Source organism: Polyodon spathula, unplaced genomic scaffold, assembly GCF_017654505.1.
Source record: "Polyodon spathula isolate WHYD16114869_AA unplaced genomic scaffold, ASM1765450v1 scaffolds_1419, whole genome shotgun sequence".
NCBI lineage: Eukaryota > Metazoa > Chordata > Actinopteri > Acipenseriformes > Polyodontidae > Polyodon > Polyodon spathula.
In genome coordinates this window covers 13,087-29,969 of record NW_024472899.1, presented here as the reverse complement: position 1 = coordinate 29,969, position 16,883 = coordinate 13,087, and the positions used below count along the sequence as shown (strand labels likewise).

The following is a 16,883-nucleotide window of genomic DNA, read 5'->3' as shown; positions in this document are numbered from 1 at the left end:
TGTGGAGATGGCCCGTGTAATCGTCTCGGGGCAGGGTTTGAGGAGCTGTGGTTCTGGTTTGATTAGGGAGAGAGGCGCAGCCCTGCGGGTGGCTGCACAATGCCTCGCTGTCTTAATGATTCAATCAGCAATCGTTTCTGTTCATTCCCTGATAATACATTTTACAGCTGATGCTAAATGTGTGTTTGTTTTTAGTGCTGGCCCCAGGGCACCCATGCTCAAAAAAGGTATTTTAAATGAGTGCGTTCATTCGACGTGTGTTAAAGTCGAACGCTTCTTGAGTTGATTTAAGAGAGTGATTAAATAGAGCCCACTTTGATCCTCTTCTGGTTCACACAGTGTGTGTCACATTCAGTTCCTCTTTAGGATAAAGTTTGAAGTGGAGGGGCGCTGCTCGCTCTCCTGCAGTGTGGGGGTGGGTGGGGACCCCCGTTAATAAGAGGATACCAGACAGCGTGATCCACAAAACAGTTTATTTGGATAGGTTCAACACTGCACACAAAACTCAAGTGACCAGAGTACATGTAACCCACGCAGGCAGAACAAACCAAATACAAGCGAACAGCAGTGATTTAACTGGATTTTTACAGGTGGAGATGTATAGAAACAATTCACACATCTCTTCAAAGGTATTAAAAAATACTGGATAAAACAGAGTAGATGCACAGGATCATTTCACAAGACAGCTGGCGCATTTGTTCAGCTGAAGCGATTCATTGCTCTGCGATAGACCTTGAGAGAAGGATGAGGAGATTCCAGGTCTACCACCACAGCCACTGAGAGAGCTGCTGCTGTTTTCAGTGTGCAGTGCAGCACTGTGAGATACAGACTGAAAGACTGCATTGTTTAAAGATGGCTCTGACATTCAAAACAACAGATGCACAGTAAGAAAAAAAAAAAAAAACCAACCAAAAAAAAAAAATCAGCAAAAATTGTACAAGTGGGGATACAGGACGTAAGATTTGAGTCTCGTGGAAATAAGCACAGTGCAATGCAAAAGTTCAATCCTGCAAACATTGCTGAATGGTAATTCCATTCCATATAAAAACACTGGCCACAGCACAGCTAGGCTTCCTTCTCATGGACTCATAGCCTTTACATTCAAATAACGAAACGCAAAGTAATCAGCTGGCTCTAGAATCGCCAGCACCCCGTGTTTATCAGCAAATGGAGGGCAGGCGAGTGGGTTCATGCAGCTTCATGCAGCTTATACAGAACAGGCTGGGGCGATGCAGGAAGCTCACGAGAAACGCTCCCTGGTTTGGGTTAAGACTCAAGATCTGACCAAAGTAAGAAACTTGCACCCAGTCCTGTCTTTGAGAAACACCCTCAATCATTTCAGTTAGCAGCAGGCAGGAGTTTGAGCTGTCATGCCTCCCTGTATAACACAGCTCCCCTCCAATCACAAACCTACAGGTCTAGAGACTGTCAATAACGCATCTAAAACAAGGGGCTGGGTGCAGCTCTGCTGTGACTTTCGAACAGCAAAAGAGCCCGAGTAACTCCGTTGAGCTCCAGAGATCCGAGCGCGGCTCTAAGCAGCAGTAGTGGTGCAGTCCACACTGTGTGTCGGATACCGGACAGAGTCACTCCCACCAGGTGCACCTGCTGGCGTGAGCATGCAAGGACGGACAGCAAGGAAACAGCCTTGTAACCGTGAAGTGGAATCTCTTCAGAAGCACATGAGCAGCAAACCCACTGCTGGGGGGGAGTCTGGCAAAGCCAGTTCTCATTGCTTGAGCCTCAGCAACTAGATTACATTCAGCTTTATTACACTTTTTTTGCTATTTCTGCAAAATGTGGCCAAGTTATGACCCCCCCCCAAATCATACTCACAACAGCAGTTTAAGATGAATAGCCTATATCTATATATCTCTTATTATTAATACACAAAAGACAGAGTACATATACATGCACATACAAAAAGACTTTGTGTAAGAGCACTTGCATGGAAAGCTGGCTACACCTTGTGTTCAACACCTCATAATTTAGAGTTAAAGGGAAATACAAGCAGTTTAGGAAGCAAGCCACCCCAGCCGTTTATACAGGAGCGCCCCTCTTACCCAAGAGCACAGTGCCACCACCAAACACCCCCGACCCCTCTTCCAACGACTAGTGAAGAGGACCTCAAAACGATGACAGGGGCAGCTCCGTCCCAGCAGGTACCGAGTGCAGTGTGTGCCCACTGGTGTAGGGCCCCCTAGTGCCTGTAGATGCGGATGCGCTGTGTGATGTTGCCGCGGCACAGAGGGCAGCTCTGCAGGGCCTCGCTGCAGCTGGAGCAGCAGCACGCGTGACCGCAGGCCAGGAAGATGATCTGAGACTGGAGGGGAGGCGACAAGCGTTAGCACTGCCGCTGAAGAACACCACTAACATTATTTAATTGAGCCACAACCCGGTAATCCTTACCTCATGCTCCATGCAGACCACACACTCGGATTGCCCCCCACCTTCCAGGGCGCTGGGGGCGCTGGGGGGTGGGTGAGGGCTGGATGGAGACTCTCTCTCCCCCTCCTGATCAAACTCATTCTCCGCCACCTTCAAGGGCTCTGCGAAGACCAAAAACATGTCACGTCACCCTTCATGCGATGGTCCTGGAGGGCTCCTTGCATGATACACAGGAAGGTCAGATTATCGCTTGATGATGTCATCAGTTTACCTGGCGACGCTGCGGGCCCCTGGGCCCAGCTGAGCAGAGCCCGCTGCACCCCCACCTCGCTGATCCCCATCTAGAAAGAGAGAGAAGCTCAGGTGCGTCTTAATAACACGTGTAGTAAAATCAGGAATGGGTCAAACTACTATGCAACGGGAGCCTCGTTGCCATTCCTGTACTCTCGCACACACAAAGGCAGCAGCAATCCCGAACCTGCTTGAGGTCGGCCGCGCTCAGGCCCCGCAGCGTCTCTGTGGAAACACGGTGGTGTGCCAGGATGGGCAGGTAGTGCTGAGCAGAGAGTCCGACGAGCAGATCAACCAAGCCCTGCTGCAGACCGGCTTCCTGGAGGGAGAGGGAGAGCTTTAGAAGACACTGCACTTTCTGTTTGAAAGTTTCCCTCCCTGACCCAACGGCCCATGCATTGCTCCCTGTGGGAGCCCCCAGCCAAGACGGGCAACTCGACACTGTCGGGATTCAATCCAGCGAGCGCCCAAATCACTTGACTCAGTTCCCTTTACAAGGTGAAGCCCTGGCGGTGAGAGGTACCTGCACTTGGAGGGCCAGCGGCTTCGAGTCCAGCAGCCTCTGGTATTGGATCAACCAGTAATTCTCCTGACTGGCCTCGCTTTTCTGCTGCATCTCAACCTGGGGACACAGAAACACAGTCAGCTCAGTGACGTTGTTTTTTCTCCCCTCCCTCCAATCCAGTATGGTTCAACTAACCCAGCGGTCTCCGGTCCGAGTACACCCTCTCCAGCCCCCCCCCTCCCCCCTCCCCCCCCACTCCTCACCAGGATGTCACGGAGCTCCGTCTCGCGCTGGTCCTTCTGTTTGAGGAGCTGCTGCAGGAGGTCACTGAGGGCACTACGCTGGTCGGACAGCACTTCCTGTCCGCACAGAGCGAGAGAGAGAGAGACACACGTCAACAACACTGAGCAAGGAGAGGGGACTGCAGGTGAGGGGCAGAGGGACTTGGAGCAAAAGAGACGGACAGCGAGGGGGTAAAGGGGTGTTGCAAATCTGTCTGTCAAACTTGTAATTTCACATGAGCACACAGTGGATAAAGGGCACAGCTGATCTATTTTTTTTCTCTAATCTTGTATTTACAGTGATGGCATGGGATGAATGCCACTGGAATGCCTTTTTATTAATGTATGTGTTTATTTAGATAACTGGGACCAGTCTTGTCCCCAGTCGGCATCCAGTGAAGCAGCGAGCTGGGATAGAGGCACGGTCTCAGCAGGGTTAAGGCTGGTCGTGCAATTCCACTCCCTTCTATCGCCAGACGGATTGTATTAAACCTCTGGGCAACAGTTCTTAAAACTGTTGACCACCAGAGTAGCGATTGGCTGGTTTCTGGCCAATAGCATCAGCTATCTTTGAGAGCATGTGATAGTATTTTACAAACACGTTTTTTTTGTTGTTTTTGGTAGAAATGATTGTATTTGTAAAGTCCTGCTTCCACAACCAATGTAGAGTCCTTTCTTCATTGTCCTAACACTTCTTATTGTATCGGTATGTCTGTGCATGGTGGGGTGATGAATGACGTGGGGGGGGTCAGGGTGTGTCCAAGGAGGTCGTGGGGTGAAAACAGCAACTGAAAGTGAAACGGAAACAGCAGCAAGCATGGGGGGGAGGGGAGGGGAGGGGAGGGGAGGGGAGGCACAGTAAATCAATCTGCAATTCTGCTTCTACCAACTTCTCTAAAATTATGTACAGTGGTGTTTTTTTCTCAGTTATCTTGAATTTTGAAGATGCTTACACAGCCACACATCGTACACAGCAGGCGTGTTAGTAACCTGAAAGCCTGGGGACTCCAACGGGGAGTCTGATCACCACCGCCCTGCTGTGGCAAGCTAGAGCCATCTGCCAAAGGTGACATGTGTTAGAACTTCGGGCTCTAGAACTCCGATGCCCTCCTGAGGTCACCCTTCCACTAGCCATGCCCCCTTCTCTGATTGGATAGGAATCCACATACCTGTAGGGTCTCAGTGTCCAGATCACGCCTCTTTAACTCCAGCTTTGTCAGCTGCATTAATTCAGCCTCTATTAACTTAATCTAAAAACATGAAAATAAATCCATAAACTGCAAGAAGCAACAAGGGGGGGGTGGGGGACAAATCCTGTTCTAAATAATAATATTATTAATATTGATTATTAAGGTTTACAAAAATCACACAGGTACCTATCCAACCTTGACAGTAAGGCTGAGGGAACACAAAGCCACTCTGTGGCTTGGTCTCAGGAGACCAGGTTTCATGCTAGTGCACGGCACACCAGGGGAGACTTGGGGCTTGACAGAGCAAAGCTGCCTCACCACAGGGCTCCCGGTCTCCTGGAACCAGGTTTCAAGCTGCTGTTCGTTTGTGTTCCCTCAGCTTCAGCATGCTGCTGGTCATGTAGAGGTGCACAGGAACAAAGTCTCTACTAGGAAGGTGCAACATATTAAAACAAGCGACTCTCCCGCCGTGGCATCACTACTGTCTGATGGGTTTCAATGGGACGATTCACAAAGCTTTACCTCAGGACTTCACACATAAATATAATCATCTGTTCATATAAAGAAATGTACCCTTTGATAGAACGAGGAACCTGTTCCACAGTCGTGAGTGAAAGGTTGTGAATAGGGGCCCGTGTGGACTTTACAGAAAACAGTTCATGCATAACACACTGGAACCTTCAATGACACCGCATTTAGACTACAAGTCTTTCTCAAGATCTTACCCCATTGGGGAATCAGACTCCAGAGTGCACTACCAGACTTTGACCACCAGGTGAAACTAGTGCTATGCTGGTGCGTTACCGCTGTAGCCAGCAGGGGGTGCCCTCTAAGCCCTGGAGAAACTTCTGCAGGTTCAAAAGGAACTGGCTGGTGGAACGGTCTGGGAAACACCATTAGAAGCCAGTTTACAAATAAATAACAGAAACTATGGAGCTGAATGTGAAGCAGCCAGCGAGTATGGTATGTGTGTGTGTCGAGGGGAGGTAGGTTCTGTAGAGAGCCATGGCAGATGGATGACGAGAATTGATTATGTGCGTCTATGCAGTTCAAACATAGGGATGGCAGATGTAGTTTTTTTTTTTTTAATGAATGTCGCAATAGTAATAACACAGTGAAGCATTTTTAAAACCTTCTCAGCGGGACTGCAACTGTTCAGACAAGGCAGTGCACCCCCATGCACGATGACTAGGAACCACTTCCAGGTCTCTCATCACTAACTCAGTTTTACTGTTTCACACACCCACTTCTCAGGGTGCCGCCTACTACACCTCCCAAGGCCAGCCCCCTGTCTCCTATTGGTGGGCGTTTCCAAGGCCACGCCTACCTGGTTCCGAATGTATCTGTGCATTCCGTCCTTCTGAAGCTGCAGGGCTTCGAACGCTGCCTTCTGCATCTCCTCCTGCAGGGGGAGACAGAGAGCAGGGTGAGGGCAGCACCGAGGTTAGAGGACCTTGTTCCATCCGTCTGTCACCCAATCCAAGCTCCCTAAAATGTAAATTGGCTGAAACCGCGGGACTGACTGCAGGTCACATGTGGACGGGGCTGGAAGGACACTGCATTTGAACTGAAAGGCTCCGATGTGCCCTTTGTGACAGTATCAGTACCTCCTGCAGGATGTGACGGAGGGCTTTGCTCTGATCCAGCTGCTGTAGAGACAGGACCTGCTCGAACTTTCTGTCCATCTGGCCCAGACTGCAATACAGTAAGAGAGAGAGAGAGACCTAACTGGGTAGAACATCACTTCTCCACCTGAATCCATACCTCTCCAACAGCAGCCCTCTCCTCACTCCTCTTGCCATCCTCTACTCTCCTTCCCTTCCCTCTCCCCCTCACCTGCTGTAGGTCTCCGAGACGAGGCTCTGCCTGCGGGACTCGCACGCCTCCTGGATCAGTCTGATTGAGTAGGTCTCCGACAACATCTGCTGCATAGCGGCTGAAAGAGAACAGAGGCAAGTGATCTCAGCCCGATATAGAAGGGCTGTGCTCATCTCTCTTACTACAGCAACAAGCTTTCAAAATGCGCTCCACGTTTTCTGAAAATAAAATGCAAGCTTTGAAAGTCTAGCCATGACTGCATCATAAAACTCCACGAGTATACAAGCTTACCAGGTTTATAATTATTCTTTACAATACACCTCTCTGCACATCATAGTGTTTCCTATGCTTTACCATGCTATCACTACGCTCTACTGTATGAAAATACTAGTAGAGCCAGGAATGGACTCAGAAACTCGCTTCCCGCAATGACTTGCCACTTGTGGTTGGTTGATGTTTGTCTAGCCCATCTTAGCTTAACCTGGTCACCAAAATAAACCTCTAGACGATGAAGTGGCCAAATCAGCCAATCTCCGCAGCTCACCTGCCACCTCCTTCCTGCGCAGACGCTCTGCCTCTTCCTGCGTGATAGCGGTCAGTCTCTCAGTGCGCACTCTGGAAAGCAGGTTTATATCCATGTTACTGCACAGTGTCAACTCTGTGGACAGCAAGCAGCACCCCCCTCGTCTTACACCAGGGAGCGTGGTTCTGTCTGGATCCAGCACACACTGCTGAAGCAAACGAACGAATCCCAGAGGACAGAGGCACACACTGAGGCTACAAAAAGAGCTCTTAAGGGTTCTTTAGTCCCCTCCCTTGTGTGGGCCCACACTCACCTCTCCTTCTCCAGGGTCTGCAGCAGCTCAGCACCTTTCTTCTGCCTGAAACACAGAGGATTGTGAATAGTGAGAGCAGAGAAAGAAGGTGAGAGAGTGAAACAGCGAGCGGAGCGACACAGTGTTCATCTCTCCTTGAGCACCTCACGCTCAGGGATCGGCTCCTCACCTCTGGTTCTGCATCAGCAGGCTCTTGATCCGCCCGGTGATGCTTTCCTCTGCCACTTTCAATTGGTGCATCAGTCTATGACGCTCCGCCTCCAGGACCCTCTGCTGATGGCATAGCCCCGCTTCCAGCCGCTGATGCTCCTGGGAACAGGAAGAGGAGCAATCCCAGGGTCAGGTGCTTCTCTCCACTCCCCTCCCAGTATACCCAGTGCTTCCCTCCCAGTGCCTGGGGGCAGTCCCTACCTGTTTGACTGAGTGCAGGACATCCTCCTTCTGGGAGTTGTTTAGCAGGATGAGCTGGGCATGTTCCCTCTGCTCCTCTCCCAGCCGACGCTCGAACTCCAGCTTCTCCAGATTCTTCTGCTCCTGAGAGAGAGAGAGAGAGAGAGAGAGGAGGTAGTCGGGGAGCGAGAGGACAGACAGGAGACGCAGATAAAGCTCGGGACTTTGTCATACAGGACATTTTGTATTCAATTTTAATGATGAACTGGACAGACAGATGCTGTGGATTGACCCAGGAACCGATAAGGACACCAAAAAAAAAAAAAAACACAACAACACTACAGGAACAGAAATGGACAGACTCCCACAGAACTCACCTTTCTCTTCTCGTAGTCCTGGAATTTGTTCTGCAGAGAGTGGGATACAGAACGGACATCAGTTGAAGCGATTAGGAAATAAAAGGCAACTTTATAACAGCGTGCATCCAAGTGCATGCGTGTGTGTCTGTGTGAGTGTGCTGGGGTCCCTGTCTGCGTGCATGTGGGACTGTCAGGGGTCCATGTTGGGTCTGGGTACTGTACCTGCCAGATGGTCTCCTCCTGCACTGGTGAGGAGCTCCCCCCATCCACACAGTCATCCAGCACAGCCCCCTCCTTCCTCTCCAGCACAGACAGCAGGTACTGAGAGGGAGGACAGTACTCCACTCCCAGCTCTGAAACACACACACGTCCCCCCAGGAGCTGTTCAATTACTGCTGCCATGCAATGCTACTTCCACACAGACACAAATGATCTAACCCTTCTAGTCTTTATAGGGGGATGTATGGAAGATGCAAATGCATGACAGCCTCATATAAAGCAATGGAAAAAAATGTAATGTGTCAAAAAATACACCTGCACAGAGGAACTGCTGGATGGCCTCGGTGCCTCCTGCACACACACTGGCCGGGGGGAAGGTCATGGCAGCAGCGTCCAGAGTCAGGGTCTGTAAAACCAGCACAGCACAGGGATGGGAACAAGACACCTGCTGCACAGCCGGTTCACCCATCACAGCCTTTACCATGGATCAGCCCCAGGTAACAAGCTCTAGGGAAACCAGCAATGGATCAAACTGCTATGCAATGGGAGTCTTATTCCCATCCATGCAGTAGATTCATCAAACATACAGATACACTGATACACCAAACACCTGCAACAAACAAACCACAGCCTCCCCCTCCCCCCTCACCTCCAGCGTGCGGACGCTGGCCAGCTCGGTGGGCAGCTCCCTCACTTTGTTCTCGCTGAGATCGAGGGTCCGAAGGCTCTTCATGCTCCCCAGGGAGGGGGGCAGCTTGGACAAACAGTTCCCTAAAAAACAAAAGAGGACGGGAGCGGCCATCAACCCCACTGAGCCAAGACAATCGTTAAACAAACCCTGCCCTCTGCCCGCTGCCCTCTGACGCTTTGCCCCTCACCTCTCACACTGAGGGTCTGCAGCTGGGACAGTTCACCAATGGACTCCGGGAGACACTGCAGCTGGTTCCTCTCCACATTCAGCACCTGGACAGGGAGAGAGAACTTTAACTTTTTATTTGTTCAAAAAGTTCTTATTATACTCCTCAGAATACGCAGGGATGGAAAGAAGACTCCTATTGCACAGCAGTTTCACCCAGAACAGGTTTTACTACGAGCTTGATTAGCCACAGTGTGTAGGTAACAAGCTCAGGTGTGTCTGATTAAACTCCTAGTGAATCCAGGAGTGGATCAAACTGCCACGCAATGGGAGTCGTAGTTCATGGATGTAATTCTTACAATACGAGTGTGTCAGTATGTAGTGCAAGTGTGTGAACTGTGTACCCTTATAAAAATGCACTACAGTGAAAACACAGCAGAGTGTAATACAGCATACTGTACATGCAAGTCTTCTGCTGCATTCGTTTTGTAGCATTACGGCTGGGACCCCATTACCTGCAGGGAGCGCAGCTGTCCCAGGTCAGCAGGAAGTGAGGTCAGCTTGTTCTCGTGAAGATCCAGCACCTGCAACCGAGAGGACAGGAAACAGAGGAGGGTGAGGGGAAGAGGACGAGGAAAATGACTCTGTCAGTACAGCTTCCTCTCACCACAGGCAGCTCAGAACATAGACACCACTTCAGCCTCCTCTATAACTCTGTCTCCGATAGCCCTGTTCAACATAACATGACCAGCACCAACAATAATAATAATAATGATAATCTGGCCTTAGGCTTAGAATGATTGAATAATCAGGCATGTGCTGGATAGATGGGAAAGGAGAAATGTGGTAAACAATGAACCACAGTTACTGTGTATGGTAGTTAATGGTTGGTTGCACCTGAGTGGAGCAACAGCTAAATAACTCATGTACATTGTACCTAGTAAGATAAACAAAGCAAAGTGTAGTCATGTAAGATCTGAGCTACTAGAGTACAAATACCAGGCACGAAGCCGACACACACAGACAAGCTTCCAATTCCTCCAGGATCATCGTGGCCTGTCTGTGTGTCAGTCTGAGAGAGCCCTATATGATCCCCTACAGCCCCCTCCACACGCACCTTTAGAGTGACCAGGCTGGTGATGCTGCAGGATTTGGGCACCAGGGATGTCAGCTGATTGTCATGAACAATAAACACCTGCGTGCGGAAAAACAACCAGTTATGCACTGGGCACTGCCGGCACCACTGTGTCTGGACAGACAACACAGACAGACGGGCAGGCTGGGGGTGGAGGCGAGGGCACTGACTGCGCCACAACGATCCCCCTCGCTCGCTCGCTCACACACACACACACACACGAGAAACAGGGCTGAACCGTTCCTACCTTCTTCTGCAACACCTTGCATGTTGAGAAGACACTGGCTGGGATCTGGGGGAGACGAGGAAACAAAGACAAGCCCTTCATTTCTGCTTCATTCTGGACATTGTGGAAATGATCACGGGTCCCCTTTTCAAAAAGTGTTCCTTTTACAAACCAAGCCACCAAGTAATCCAATTCTGACAAACATGCTTAGGGTAGTTAGTTACTCTTCTGTTAAGACTAACATTGAAAACACTGGCGTACATTACTAAAGTAAGCGCTTTGAATGCGTGCTTCTCTGCTTCTTAAACACTGAGGGAAAAGCCCTTTCAAAGTGTTGATACAGAACGGGATTTTTAAATTTGCTTTACAATACTTCTCTGGGCTTTAAAATGCTTAGCTATGCTTTGCCACACTTTATAACACTTTGCTACGCTTGGGGAAACTTTTACAATCCCGTTCTGCAGAATAAACTATGATCAGAGTTGCCCCTCTCACCTCTGACAGCTCGCACGCAGAGATATCCAGGATGTCATCGGCTCCAGCTTCCTTGGCCTGCAGACACAAGGAGGAGATGACAGTTACCTTGTGAACAGAGGAGCCCAGCGGGTCAGCAGCGAAGCGGCCAGCGGGGAGCCTGACTGGCTATTTCTGGGACAGCAATCTGCACAAACTTAACATTCAACAGACACAGTGGGGCGAACTCCACAGAATCTTCAACCGCTCACAGAGGAATGCAATCATCAAAACCTTGGTCTGTACGCTGTGTGCAATCCTACTGGTAGAGCTGCTAAGGACCAAGAACTCTGGGAAGGGGAGAGCTTTCTTGTCAAGACAGAACAGTGACAGGGCACTAACTTGGACTCTCCGGATCGCATAAGATCTTGTACCAGCAATGCCATATATACACCAGGCAGAAAAACCTGAATCAGAGCATCCCATGTTAGAGAGCTTCAATGATCCAGCACAGACACCCGCACTAACTGACCACACGCTGCACACACTGTGGCACAAAGGGCATTCAATGCCATCCACTGCGCCGGGCTGCGTCTCACCAGGCACAGCTGGTATTCAAGCCTCTTCCTCGACTCCTCGCTGGGCTTCTTCTTCCTGAAGAAGAGTGGCATGACTCCCGGCCGCTTGCTCCCTCGGGATCTCTTCTCTTATCTGTTGCCTCGGAGTCTCCCTGGGAGTGAAGGCGACAGAGAGGGAGAGGGATGGAGAAAAGGAGACGCACTGCTGTTTTGTTTGCATGATAACAAAGGAGCAGCAAGTGGGTAGGGCCACATTGGCAGAGAGAGAGAGAGAGAGAGAGAGAGAGAGAGAGAGAGAGAGAGAGAGAGAGAGAGAGAGAGAAACTGACATAGCATGAAGTTCCGACATGACGCAACTGGTTGCCGTGCGTTACAGCGACATCATTAATGTTTACATGTATTTTTAATGACTGCACCAGGGCCGAGTCCACCCCCGTCTGGTTTCACAACTAACAACAATAATATGCCAGGCAGAGACAGGCTGTATTTAACATTTTATATAAATAATATTATATTAGAAATACCGGCCGAGTTTGATACTGTCCAGTTATACAGTTCTGGGAGAGAACAGCTATAGTCTATACTCTGGACAGTAAATAATTGCGTCGGTATATCTAACAAGACATAAACCAAACACTGTATTTCTATTAGGTCACCTTCTACCAATGTGCAATACTAACTACCCCGGGAAACGGTCACACCGCTGGCGTTTACGGTGAAAAGCCTCCATCTCTCTGCTATAACTCAGAATAGGGCTGTGATGAGCTGTTCCTGTTTATATTCTAAACAGTGCAACCCCGCTGCAGCAACAACGACCGGGGGGTGTGGATTTGAACCCCTGGCAATTGATATAACCGATCCCGAACCTGGACTAGTACAATTGTGCTTGTTTACATACCTGCCTCTGTTGCAATCTGGACGGGACCCTACACCTTGGTCAGCCAGCTCACAGGCACATCAACGCAGAAGCAGCAAGAGCGGCACTCCTGCGGTTGACAAAACTCGCCTTTTCTTTGAATGTTTTGCTGTTTTACTAATTATATTAACATATATGTATACCCCCGTATCACTGCACGACTAATACATGCACTAATAAAGTAGCAATTCGGATATTCTTAAAAATCCAGCCTGTTCTGGGTAAACATGCCACACTTATCATGGTGGAACCGGAATGAACCGTCGTCGACAAAGACACACTCCTAATGGCGGCCGTGGTTTGACGGCACTCTCGCGATATCTTCGGCTCTATTTAAGCGAGCGCAGAGCCGCCCGGCGCTCTCTTTCTCTTTCACGGTCTCCGGTGAAGGTGCAACAATCTCTCGGTCGTCCCGAATCCGGGTTCATCCGACACCAACACCGAAGTCAGCAGAACCGAACCGCGGTCACAACTCTCCACCATGCCTCCCAAATTCGACCCCAGCGAAATTAAAGTTGGTACGTGTGTGTGAGAGGGAGAGATGTCCCGGGTAAATGAGTCGCGTACACAGAGAGATATCCCGGGTAAATATGAGTCTGGGTGCAGCTGCGCTGGCTTGCGAACACAATACACACTGAGCAGCCAGGTGAGGTGGCGAGACTGTCTTTCACTGTCTTTTTTTGTTTAATTGTAAGTTGATATATTTTGAAAGCACACGGTTGTATTTTTCAATGCAGCTCTGCGGTAAGGGAACTCTAAGCCAGGCCTCGCTGAAAGCCTGTCCTGAAGTAGCCATTACCAGCGTGTGTGTGTCTTGATCACCCCCGGTCTCTCCCCCCTCACACCCGGGGTTCAGTAATCGCACTGATTTGTGTTACCGTGTTATAAAACCACGTGTGTGTTGCCTGGTTAATCTGAATGTAATGTTGCGTTGGCGCTTGCCAGGGAGACCGGCGGTGTTACCGCTTCTGTTGCGCTGCCATTAGGGTATTGGGGTCAGTGAAACACGTGGCTTTGTTTTCAGGCGTCCCAGATCACTACAGCGATGTTACTTCGTGTAATTTAGTAGTAATTCTACTATCAATTTATACTAAGTCATATTTTGGTTTGAAAAACAAACATGCTTAATTTTACACACGTGATTTATTGTATTAGTCTGGAAGCCGGAGGGTAATGCCTTGCTATTGAGTTTTTTTTACTGTAAACCAAGCCGCGCCATCAAAACCATGTTGAAGGAATACTTTTAAATAACGTTTAACACTATTTAGTGCTTGCAAAGTAATTTTTATCCCGACTGGCACAAAGGTCGCGTTTGCATAAGCAGTGTAGCCACTGCAATCAGTCTTACGCTGAAGATTATCCATACTGCCTTTGCCTGCTGTAAACCTTCAAAGCTGACTGCCTAATACCCAGCATGCCTGTATCGCTGGACAGTGCCCCAACAGCCACCCGCCACTGTGCCTGTCTGTACCTGGTATAGTCCAGTGGTGGCCGAGAGTGACCCCAGCTCTAGGAAGCAGGGCTGCCCTGAACAGTGGACAGCTGTGTGCCGGAAGGCCTGGGTCATTCTTAACGAGGTGGAAGTGGGGGGTTGTGCAGGTTTTGGAGTGCTTGCTAAAATCCGTCCCGTTTTTCTGCAGTGTACATGAGATGCACAGGAGGAGAAGTTGGTGCCACTTCTGCTCTGGCCCCCAAAATCGGGCCCCTGGGTCTGGTAAGTATCCCTGGCTTTTTAAGAGGGGCGGGGCGTGCCCTCTCCAGACTGTCTGCTGTGTAACTCTTAAACTGAAAGCTCAGGTTTCTGTGTATTGGTTTAATCTATGAAGTTCACTGTAACCCAAGGTTGCTTTCATCCTGAACCGAGGACGACTATAATGTCTTGGTTCAATCCACTAGCCCCCCGCCACTCTGCCTGTCTGTCTGTGACTGGTGTAGTCCAGTGGTGGCTGAGAGTGACCCCAGCTCTAGGAAGCAGGGCTGCCCTGACCCATGGGCAGCTCTGTGCCGAAAGAACTGGAACACGTATGTAGCGCACACGCGTGTAGCTCCCACATGCTAGGAACAGGAATGTGTGTTTTTACCATCGCTGTTGTGTATTTTAGCATATTGTAGTAAAATGCATTGTTGGGACCCAATTTCTAAATGTCTAGAAATGTAATTGCTCTATCAGCATGCGATTTTAGAGCTGGTACAGGCGGCATTGCCCTCTGGCTCTGAGTTTGGGCTCCTATCCACTGTTCCGCAGTGCCGTTCTAACAGACTTCTTTCTCCTGCAGTCTCCCAAGAAAGTGGGTGACGACATCGCCAAGGCAACCGGCGACTGGAAGGGTCTGAGAATCACCGTCAAGCTGACCATCCAGAACAGGCAGGCGCAGGTACAGAATCCTCTTCCCCTGCTGTCTGGCACGCAGGACTTGCTTTTGTGCTTCACTGCGTCCTGTGCCTTTCTGCCTCGCATATGATCGTTCATATTCATGACTGTCTCAATTTTTAGTCGTTCCCCCCCCCCCCTCCTTCCTTCCCATAGATAGATGGATAGATGGATGGGGGGTGACCTGTGTTACTCCCCATTCTCATAATTTTGTCTTGCTTAAGTCCTTGTTCCCTTCCTGACCTGGATGTCCAGCTTGTTTTGATATCGGTCCCCTCTTACAGCCACCCGCCACTCTGCCTGTCTGTCTGTGACTGGTATAGTCCAGTGGTGGCTGAGAGTGACCCCAGCTCTAGGAAGCAGGGCTGCTCTGACCCATGGGCAGCTCTGTGCCGAAAGACCTGGAACACGCCTCACTAGGCAGGATGTTGGGAGTTTCTTCAGGGGTGACCGTCCTATCTCTGTTTCAGATTGAGGTCGTCCCCTCTGCCTCTGCTCTGATCATCAAGGCACTGAAGGAGCCGCCACGTGACAGGAAGAAAGTGAAGAACAGTGAGTTTGCTCCTCTTCTCATTGCGGTGATCACTGGGGGCACTGGCATTGCACGCCTGGGCTGGGAGGAGTCCTCCTGTCATAGACAGAGGTTGGGGTGGGGCAAATGCTTCGTGTTCCCCCTCTGGACCAGCAACTTGAGCTAACTGGTTTCCCTTCCCTTTCCAGTTAAACACAGTGGCAGCGTCACGTTTGATGAGATTGTGGCTGTCGCCCGCCAGATGAGGCCACGCTCCATTGCCCGCGAGCTCTCTGGTAAGACTAACCCTGTGTTTCGCAGGCTAATGGCTCCGGTTCACAGGTTTGATTTTAGAATGAAGCGCTCTTCCTGCATTATCGTTCCATGGAAGAGTGATTCTATATCCACTTCAATACTAATCCATCTTCTCAAGCCACCCGCCACTCTGCCTGTCTGTCTGTGACTGGTATAGTCCAGTGGTGGCTGAGAGTGACCCCAGCTCTAGGAAGCAGGGCTGCCCTGACCCATGGGCAGCTCTGTGCCGAAAGACCTGGAACAAATATTAATCTGCATGTCCTGGGCTAGTCTTGTACCTTGTATTAAATTCGTTGGTTTAATACATGAATGTAGTGGTGCATAGCAATTTGTCTCATTAACAAATTCTGCATTTTTAAATCTGGAATTGCAGTAGGGAGCATACTTATAAAGATGTCATTTTTTTTTTAAAAGGCTTGGTCTGAACCTTGTCTCCTGCTCTTCCCCCCCCCCCCCAGGAACCATCAAGGAGATCCTGGGAACAGCTCAGTCTGTGGGCTGCACCATCGATGGGCGCCCTCCCCATGATGTCATCGATGACATCAACAGCGGCAAAGTGGAATGCCCTGCGGTGAGTTGGGTTAATTTGTCACAGATCTGACCGGCGCTGTCGTGTTCATAGAATATACATTCCATTCCCTAAAACGCTCGTGTCCCCTGTTCCATCTCCGAATTGTAGTGTGTGTGCATTTCACAGCTTGGTGTCTACTGTGTGACTGACTTGCAACTTTTCATTCTTCTGTTCCAGGACTAAGACTGCTGCAAATCAAATGAAAAATAAATAAGTTCTTTCAAACCAGTCTTTGCCTCTGTGTTTCTGTGGTCAGAACTGTATTGGGGTTACCAGTTCAGGAGTGGGTGTTTTGTGGGTGTGTCTTTCATGCACCAATGGCTTGACCGTAATTTTTTTTTTATTAACTGTCTACATAACCACAAATGGCATTCGTATTCCTCGTGTCTCTGATCGAGCCTCTAATTACTCAGTGTAATGGGAAGGGCCACATTCCTTTTCCATCATGGTCTGTTAGTTTTAAACTGTTTTGCTTGGCCAAAAAAATATTAATTTTAAAATCTGCTAGGTGGATGGGAGGTGCCTCTGCTGTGGAGACAATGCTGTTATTGGCAAGTTTCAAAGATAGTGGTTGTAGATTTCTTAACTGGAAAGAGACTGGTTGCTCAATTTTGTATTTCAATAACAAAATTCAAAAAGCGTACGTGTGACCTGTTCGGGCTGTGTTCTGCTAA

General features: G+C 49.5%; 2 protein-coding genes and 4 non-coding genes across 10 annotated transcripts; 5 read left to right on the top strand and 1 right to left on the bottom strand.

The window, feature by feature from the left end:
• Window positions 1-140: 140 nt before the first annotated feature.
• On the bottom strand, window positions 141-12,699 carry lrsam1 (leucine rich repeat and sterile alpha motif containing 1). 4 transcript variants are annotated; one of them, XM_041242671.1, is made up of 25 exons: window positions 12,424-12,699; window positions 11,547-11,730; window positions 10,990-11,046; window positions 10,516-10,560; window positions 10,251-10,328; window positions 9,649-9,717; window positions 9,156-9,240; window positions 8,927-9,048; window positions 8,593-8,683; window positions 8,281-8,411; window positions 8,077-8,106; window positions 7,721-7,843; window positions 7,479-7,618; window positions 7,310-7,354; window positions 7,018-7,088; window positions 6,492-6,591; window positions 6,263-6,350; window positions 5,983-6,057; window positions 4,635-4,715; window positions 3,448-3,543; window positions 3,203-3,301; window positions 2,867-2,998; window positions 2,660-2,729; window positions 2,410-2,549; window positions 141-2,323 (listed from the first exon to the last, which is right to left on the bottom strand). In XM_041242671.1, the coding sequence occupies exons 2-25, from the start codon at window positions 11,616-11,618 to the stop codon at window positions 2,201-2,203; spliced, it is 2,163 nt and encodes a 720-aa protein (XP_041098605.1). In that variant the 5' UTR covers window positions 11,619-11,730; window positions 12,424-12,699; the 3' UTR covers window positions 141-2,200. The 4 variants fall into 4 exon arrangements, with proteins under 4 accessions (XP_041098605.1, XP_041098606.1, XP_041098604.1 ...); XM_041242672.1 differs by having other exon boundaries at window positions 11,547-11,727; XM_041242670.1 differs by having other exon boundaries at window positions 11,547-11,677.
• A 105-nt stretch (window positions 12,700-12,804) lies between these two features.
• On the top strand, window positions 12,805-16,431 carry rpl12 (ribosomal protein L12). 2 transcript variants are annotated; one of them, XM_041242683.1, is made up of 7 exons: window positions 12,805-12,959; window positions 14,082-14,155; window positions 14,718-14,816; window positions 15,283-15,364; window positions 15,533-15,619; window positions 16,097-16,209; window positions 16,387-16,431. In XM_041242683.1, exons 1-7 carry the CDS (start codon window positions 12,923-12,925, stop codon window positions 16,390-16,392), a joined length of 498 nt encoding a protein of 165 aa, XP_041098617.1. In that variant the 5' UTR covers window positions 12,805-12,922; the 3' UTR covers window positions 16,393-16,431. The 2 variants fall into 2 exon arrangements, with proteins under 2 accessions (XP_041098617.1, XP_041098616.1); XM_041242682.1 differs by having other exon boundaries at window positions 12,942-13,025.
• On the top strand, window positions 13,890-14,010 carry LOC121309647. The gene has a single exon (XR_005948653.1). It is a non-coding gene; the product is annotated as a small nucleolar RNA SNORA65 (small nucleolar RNA).
• LOC121309644 lies at window positions 14,341-14,465 on the top strand. Its single transcript, XR_005948651.1, has one exon. It is a non-coding gene; the product is annotated as a small nucleolar RNA SNORA65 (small nucleolar RNA).
• Window positions 15,100-15,224, top strand: LOC121309645. Its single transcript, XR_005948652.1, has one exon. It is a non-coding gene; the product is annotated as a small nucleolar RNA SNORA65 (small nucleolar RNA).
• On the top strand, window positions 15,760-15,884 carry LOC121309643. The gene has a single exon (XR_005948650.1). It is a non-coding gene; the product is annotated as a small nucleolar RNA SNORA65 (small nucleolar RNA).
• Window positions 16,432-16,883: the final 452 nt, after the last annotated feature.